We start from the raw sequence: 8,107 nt of genomic DNA, 5'->3' as shown, positions 1-8,107 counted from the left end.
CAAGGTGTTGGGCGCTGGATCAGCCTGCGGACAGCCGCCAGGCGAACACCCCTCCTGGGCAGGAGAGGCGCAGGACGATCGGGTCCAGCTGCTGCGGGTCCCCTCACCAGTCTGCTCTCCATCTCAAAATTTTTAACCCAGAATTTTTCCTGTCTAAAGGAATAGAGGGACAAAAAATGGAGCAGAGACTGAAGGAAAGGGCATCCAGAGACCACCCCACCTAGGTATCCATCTCATTTGCAAACACCAAACCCTGACACTATTGGTGAAGCCAAGAAGTGCTTGCTGACGTGAACCTAGTATAGCTGTCTCCTGAGAGGCTCTGCCAGCACCTGACTAATACAGATGCAGATACAGCCAACCATCAGACTGAGCCCAGGGACCCCAATGGAACAGCTAAAGGAAGGACTGAAGGAGCTGATGGGGATTGCAAGCCCATAGGAAGAACAAAATCAACTAATGGAACACCTCAGAGCTCCCAGGGACTAAACCACCAACCAAAGAGTATACATAAATGGGTCCATGGCTCCAGCTGCACATGTAGCAGAGGATTGCCTTATTTGGCATCAATGGGATAAGAGGCTTTTGGTCCTGTGGAGACTTGATGTCCCAGCATAGGGAGATGCTAGAGTGCTGAGGTGGGAGTGAATAGGTAGATGGAGGAGTACCCTCTTAGAGATAAAGTAAAGGGGAATAGGATGGGAGTTTGCAGGGGGAACCTGGAAGGGGGGCATTTGAAATGTAAATAAATAAAATAACCAATAAAAAAGTAAAAGCATGTTGAGGAAGCCATGAGGAACAAACCAGGAAGCAGCACCCGTCTTTGGCCCCTGCATCACACTGCAGGTTCAAACCCTGCTTGAGTCTATGCCCTCACTGCTTTTGATGATGAACTATTATATGGAATGAATTGTGGTTGAAATAAGCCCTTTCCTTCCCTTATGTTGTTTTTAGTCATAGTGTTTCATCATAGCTATACTAAACCTAACTTAGATAAGTGTGTGTGTGTGTGTGTGTGTGTGTGTGTGTGTGTGTGTGTGTGTGTGTGTACTCTATCACTTTCTATTATTCCCTTGAGACAAAATGTCTCACTGAACATGGAGCTCCCCCACAACCCTACACCAGTAACCTGGCAAGTCCTAGAGATTCTCTTGTCTTTGCCCCTTCCCCAGTACTGCACAGATAGGCAGTCACACCCAGGTTTTTAAGTGGACCCAACTAAGTCCTATACTTATGCAAGGACTTAGTTTAAGGACTTCATTCATTTTTTGCAAACTGTTTTGCCAAATACTCAGATCTCAATAACATCAATCTTCTGACCAGTTGTGCTTTTTAAAAGGTCAATGGTGTTCCATGATGAACATATAAAAAATATGCAGCCTTTCATGTTGGTAATCAATAAGTTAATATAGATTATTAAAGACATTAAAAGAAAATAATACTTGGGATCAGTCTTTTTGTTGGGTGGGGCACACACAGTGTTAAACAGTTATGCCAACCAACAGTTAGAACAATTCAGTTCTATTGATTTGTGCTAAATTGTTAGCAATTTTCCATACTGTACTATCAGTGTGACATGATCAATTGGTTAATTTTCGTCTCCAACTCTCTTTCCACTTTAAATTTCAGGGTATGTTTTTCCAGGGAGTCCTCAGGAACAGATAGTGAAGTTTCACCTCTATCTGAAGTTATATCTCAAGGGAAGTTATGCTAAGAAAACTTATTAGGCCATGGAGATTTGGATTGTCCTTTGTTTTCTATTAAGGATTAATCATAATTATACAATAGAAAGCATAACAGAAAAGTGGTGATTTCATAAGGCAGCTCCTTGCTTACTCTTAGAATAATTCTTGGCATCAGGGGACAAGCTCTTTCAGGACGTTTATTCTTAGAGTCTCATGATTTTTAGAGCCAGCAGATTTTTCAGAAGGTGAGAAAGAATTTTCTGAAGACAAATAATTTATACATTTGGATTCAGTGTAAATAACTCATCCTTGTGGACTGATCCCTAAACTATTGCCTCATATATTTTTCTATTATTTACAATCACAAGAAGCACAGCCTTTTACCTGTCCATTCAGGTAAGAAAATGAAAACAGAGGCAGGCTGGAATGTTGGCCATACTTTCTGTGTTGTGATCTGTCTCTTCCTGGCATTAGAATTAGTGTTTAAGATTTAGAATTAGTTTCCCATTTTATAATGGGCAAACTCCCTATTACAGGTCATAAAAACAAGTTCTTTCCCACATTTTTACCATCATGCCTTATTTTCAATTCAACATATCTGGGTCTTTAGTCATTATCCAAAGCAAATCTGTAATCTCTAAATATTGAAACAATAGTGGAAAAAAAGTCACAGAGAGAAGTGTGGCAAACAAAATGTTCTCTAAAACTCAGGGAATGTTGACCTCTTGTTTGATTTATTGTTCCTTGAGGTTTGGGGTTTTTTTTTTTTTTTTCAAATATATTCTTGATGCAGTTCTATTTTATGGATTAGAAAAAACTAGAATGACAGTGTTTAGAAGATTATTTGTATTTTTTAAAAGAAATAGTAAGGATTTTAAATATACTATGCCTAGCTATCAAAGAAAGTTACTCTGTTGGGAGATGACCTTTTGAGGAGGTGGAGTAGAGGTTAATTCTAAAAAAAGTCATCTCGATGGTAAAGCCAAAAGTGTCATGGGCTCTCAAAGACTCCCTACTTTCAACTTGGTCATGTCAAATCAACCTCTTCTCAACCCCAACCATTTCTTTCTTTTAGGAAGTGGATATGTATGTCTATCATTTCAGATTTCCTTCTAGTTTCTACTGTCTACCCATGTGCCCCAAGACTTCAAGTGCCTCACATGTCCTGGCTTGTCTTTCCTAAGTTGTAAAAACTACACAGGGCATCTATTTAACGAAAAGGAGCAGAAAAGAAGCTGCTTCAACAATCCTATCTGCCACTGCCAGTACAGCCAAAGATGGTGCTGGGTCCTTGATAAAATATCCAAAAGAATTTTTTTAAAGCAGCAATCAGTACAGATTTAGTTTTAAGTCATGTCTTATAGTGAACTGCTAATTTATAATTCCTAAAGAGCTAAGTCATTCACTGAATAAAATATTTTTAGATCAATTCAGAAAAAAACATATCAATGTATTTCCTTACTAGAAGGCAGAGTTTCTTATGAAAAGTAAGGTTAAATAAAGAAAACACATAGAAGGCAGAGTTTCTTATTATGAAATGTAAAGTTAGATTAAAAAAAAATCACGGAGAGCTGGCAACCTGTGATAACTTAGAAGAGAGTTGGAATAAAGCAGACAGACAGACTACTTTGTCATAATACAACACATGCCAGGGACCTGATAAAGGAACTGTGGTGAAAGTGAGTTCAACTTGGAACATACCTTTATAGCTGAAGAGTGGATTTATTTCTGTCAAAGCGAAATGATTTAAAATATGTCATAAGACAAAAGTAGGATTTATAGAAACCAAAGGCATAGATACTAAAGAAGACATATTTTGGTGAAACAAGGAAGGAGCTTGAGCTCACAGAAAGTAGTTTTGTATTTAAGGATCTCAAGAAAAAGTAAACAAGAGATATGTACAGCAACATTTTTCACTGAAGATGTCACTTGATTTCTTGTTTGAGAAAATGTTCAGGCTCAAAATATAGTAAGACAATAAGCCAATCATCTATTACAGCAATGAGATTTTCAAAATACCTCAAATTGAAAAAGAGTATGTGAGCTCCCCTCTGCCTTTTCATTAAATAGGGTGACTTGACTTTACTGGGCATGTAAGCCAGGAAGAGATTAATAAAATAGTATTGTCAGCATTAATAATTGAAGAACAAGTGACTACTGCTATTTTAGGGAATTTCTACTTCTTCAGAGACTTTATGATGAATTTTATTCTTGACTATTATTCTCATTTGATGATTATACTCACCAGATGAAGTATTGTATAACAGAACCTTTAAAAAGCAACATATCATGCAACTGATTTAGAGATAAATGAAATTTTTATTCAAATTTAGATGTTCACAGCCAGAGAACATGATATGTAGACAAAATGACACCAAACTCTTAGAGAATAAAAGTGTTAATGATGAATCTAAATTTTAAACATAGTTAAGTCAGATATCATAGCTGTTCAAGATCTAAACAATCAAATATTACACAGGATCTGAGGTTGGATTACACAAAGCATTGATTTATCTTCCTTGGCCGCCTCCTCCTCTTCTTCCTCTTCTTCCTCTTTCTCCTCTTTCTCCTCTTCCTCCTCTTCCTGTCTAAGCAAGAAAATTCTAGTCTGGAAAGATTGATTGGCCTCATTCCTGGTTGTGTTCTACAAACTATGTTGTGTTTCTTTTAGGTGATGTTGAATCAAACCTCTGTCACAGAATTTATCCTTTTGGGAGTGAGAGACAAACAAGAACCACAGCCTTTTCTCTTTGCTATTTTCTTCACCATCTACTTTGTCAATATAACTGGGAATGGAGCCATCCTGATGATTGTCATCTTAGACCCAAGGCTCCATTCACCTATGTATTTCTTTCTGGGAAACCTAGCATGTCTAGATATCTCCTACTCCACTGTAACAGTGCCAAAGATGCTGGAGAACCTCCTCTCTACAGGCAAAGCAATTTCCTTCTTGGGATGCATAACTCAGCTTCATTTCTTCCACTTCTTGGGTACCACAGAATCCCTGCTGTTAGCAGTGATGGCGTTTGACCGCTTTGTAGCAATCTGCAGACCACTTCACTATTCTGTCATCATGAATTGGCAGATCTGTATCCTTATGGCTGTGACTATCTGGACCATTGCTTTTCTCCATGCCTTGCTTCATTCTGTAATGACATCTCGTTTGAGCTTCTGTGGTCTCAATCATATTCATCATTTCTTCTGTGATGTTAAGCCATTATTAGAGCTGGCCTGTGGAAACACTGAGCTCAACCTTTGGCTGCTCAATACTGTTACAGGTACCATTGCTTCAGTCCCCTTTTTTCTGACATTTCTCTCCTATTTCTACATCATCACCTATCTTTTCCTCAAGACCCGTTCTTGCACCATGCTCCACAAAGCACTGTCTACTTGTGCCTCTCACTTCATGGTTGTTGTTCTGTTCTATGCTCCTGTTCTCTTCACCTACATCCGTCCCACCTCAAGCAGCTCTTTAGATCAGGACAGAATCATTGCCATCATGTACAGTGTGGTCACCCCTGCTCTCAATCCACTCATCTACACCCTGAGAAACAAAGAAGTGAGGAGTGCATTGAATAGGAAGGTGAGAAGATGTCTCTCACTTGAAGAAATCTAAAGAACTCTACTGAGGTGTAAATAACCAGACAATAAGAAATTAAGATATATTTCTAAAGTTAAGATATGTTTTTATGTATGACAGATGCACTCATATATTATGAACAAATTGGATGATGGAAAATATATGGAAAAATATGTTCTAATGCTATTAAACAATTAAAGTAATTGGAATTTGAACTTGTTGGGTTCTAATTATAGAATTCAGTTCCTGAATTTGATTTGTGTGTATTAGTTGATAACATGGACTTAGGACATACTCTAATGTGTCTTGTATGTAACTAGTATAGAAATATGTATATACTACCTATGTCTAGTATAACTAGTAATTACATTTGTTCATCTGTCAACTCCTATTAACTGGATGAATATCAATATGCTTGCTTATTTTGAGGAATTATTAAAACTATGGTTACTCAATTGAAAAGTTAGTTGCAAAGCACAAATGAGCTACTAAAAGTTTCAGAGGCAAAATATTTCTTTTAAATGTGATTCTGATTTAGTTAAATTTGACCTTTTGATGGTGAGTGGATTTATTTAAATTTTTATTAGTGATTATTATTTTTGAGTCCAGATCTCCTGTAGCTCAGGCTGTCCTTGAATTCCTCATGTTTTTTCTTCTACCTCTCAATTGCTGGGATTATAGATATTTACTACCACACCCAGCTTTATAAACAGTTTAGACAATATGCTTTATTAAGTAAACATCAAATATATATCAGCATAATGTTGTTGAGTTATTTTACATCTGACTGCCTATACTCTTCAAAATCTCTTTAGTAACTTCTTTTGTCTCAACAAAATTCGGAGTGTTGAGTAGCTTACCCAGCACCATTCACGCAATGGAATACAGTCCAAGGTGAGAGTGCTTCTTGTGGTAAGATATTTTCAAATCAATTTTATTTATTAAACATTTATATTTAATATTTATACTCATAGCATGTGTTTATATCTAATTTACCCCTTACTCCTCATTATCCAACTCCTCTGCTATATACTCTTCATGTTTACTATCCTACTTCTGTGAAGGAGTAGATGTCTGCATACACTGTTTGCTATACATTAGACATGAGTACACAGTTGTGCACATGAACTCACAGTGGTTGGGACTGAATTAGAGTCTTTCACAAGATTAAGCCAGACAAAATTCCATGAATTTACACCCCTAGCTGAAGTGGCAGTAAATAGCTACTGGGAGATGGAGAGTCTATTTTCTTGAAGAAAGTGGGCCATGCTCTAGTGTATGAGTGCACACAATACAAAATGGATTCAGTGTGTATTCAATGAGATTTTTTAATGAAACCCATGGAGTCCACAGACTTACCCCTCCTAACAAACAAAACAACTAAAGATATTAAAAAGAAAACACTAAAACACTAAACTTTATGGTGGAGGAGATCTTTGTTCTTGGTCAAAAGAGAAAATCTCTCTCCTTCAGTACCTGCAACTGGGCTACCAGGCTGCAGAAGCTGTAGCTCAGTATGGAAGCTCTTTGGTAGTAAGCTAGGGCAGGTCCAATGCAGATGGTCACAAGCAGCAAAATCCTTCCTGCTAGGCCAAAATTCCACATAGTTGTGATCTAAAGATTCAAAGTGTTTCTCAGAGTCATTTAGTAAATGTGTCTATTTTCTTGCTGTCTAGTTATTTCAGTTTGGATTTATTCCAAATAATGCTTGCTCCTAAATGTGAGAAGGTACCCTTCTTTTTCAAATTATGTGCTATCCAATTTTACTTTAAAATCTTTTTGAAGGACTGCAGAGATGGTGCATTGGTTAGAAGCACTGGCTGCTTTAGCAGCTGAATATCATTCTATACCAAGCACTGACATGGTGACTCACAACTGCCTGTAACTCCATTTCCAAGGCATCTGATGCCCTCATCTGGCCTCATGGGTGTGGTTTACAGACAAACATGGAGACAATACCCCCTCCCTTCTTCACAGATGAAAACTATAACAATAAAATCTTTTGAAAACCCTTCAGATTTTATTTTTTAAAAAATTCACAAAAGCACAGATTTGTGGGTTTTTTTTTTTTTTTACTTGCTCAGGTTGAGTGAGGGGTATTTATTTATTTGTTTATTCGTTTGTTTTCTGCAGGGCTACCTAGTAAAGTTGGGTGCCTCCAGTCACTTCTCTAGGATCCAATGTGCTCTGTTTTTCTCATTTTCAGGAAATAGCTGTGGTTCCTAATTTAGGTAACATAAGGAATTCTGCTCAATGGTGAGTGCCACACACCTGCATACCATGCACAGTGAAGGTTTCATGTCTCCAAATGGTTCTTGAAGTCCTTTGTTTATAATGTCCTTTACAATTTTTATTGATTCTTGTGAGTTTCACATTATACATCCAAATCCTGCTCATCCCTATCCTGCATATCTGCCCTTTGCCCTTCCAACCTACATGCCAAGTAACATTACACACACACACACACACACACACACACACACACACGCAAAGAAAACTGTCCCACAATATATCTCTCTGTACACATAACTTCACTTGCATGTGCTCATTGCAATGAGTAATTGATCTGGTTCCAGATCTCTGGCTTCTGTGAAACCATCAATATTGAATATTCACTGGGTCTCCTCCTGATTATTCTGTTGTTACCCTGTGTGTTGGAGATCTTTCAGCTTTGGATCAACAGAACTAGCTCTTTTACAAGTCCAAATGTTTTTACATGGTATATATTTCAGTGTGGGCCAACTCAGAGCCCTTGATCTGTGCCAGGGTGGTAGCTAAGCTGGTCATTGCACCATCAGGGTAAGCTTTCCAGCACTGCTCTGCTTAGACCACCCAATGACAT

General features: G+C 37.9%; 1 protein-coding gene across 1 annotated transcript; it reads left to right on the top strand.

Annotated features, from left to right (window-relative positions):
- Nucleotides 1-4,359: 4,359 nt before the first annotated feature.
- Nucleotides 4,360-5,301, top strand: LOC110335955 (olfactory receptor 12D2-like). Its single transcript, XM_021218401.1, has one exon. It carries the CDS (start codon nucleotides 4,360-4,362, stop codon nucleotides 5,299-5,301), a length of 942 nt encoding a protein of 313 aa, XP_021074060.1.
- The last annotated feature ends 2,806 nt before the right edge of the window (nucleotides 5,302-8,107 follow it).

Source organism: Mus pahari, chromosome 18, assembly GCF_900095145.1.
Source record: "Mus pahari chromosome 18, PAHARI_EIJ_v1.1, whole genome shotgun sequence".
Lineage (NCBI taxonomy): Eukaryota > Metazoa > Chordata > Mammalia > Rodentia > Muridae > Mus > Mus pahari.
Note: the sequence above shows the minus strand (reverse complement) of the source record. Positions and strands in the feature narration are given on the sequence as shown.

Excerpts from the sequence above, each read along its gene's own strand:
- LOC110335955 (XM_021218401.1), top strand. The coding sequence starts at position 4,360 with ATGTTGAATCAAACCTCTGTCACAGAATTTATCCTTTTGGGAGTGAGA.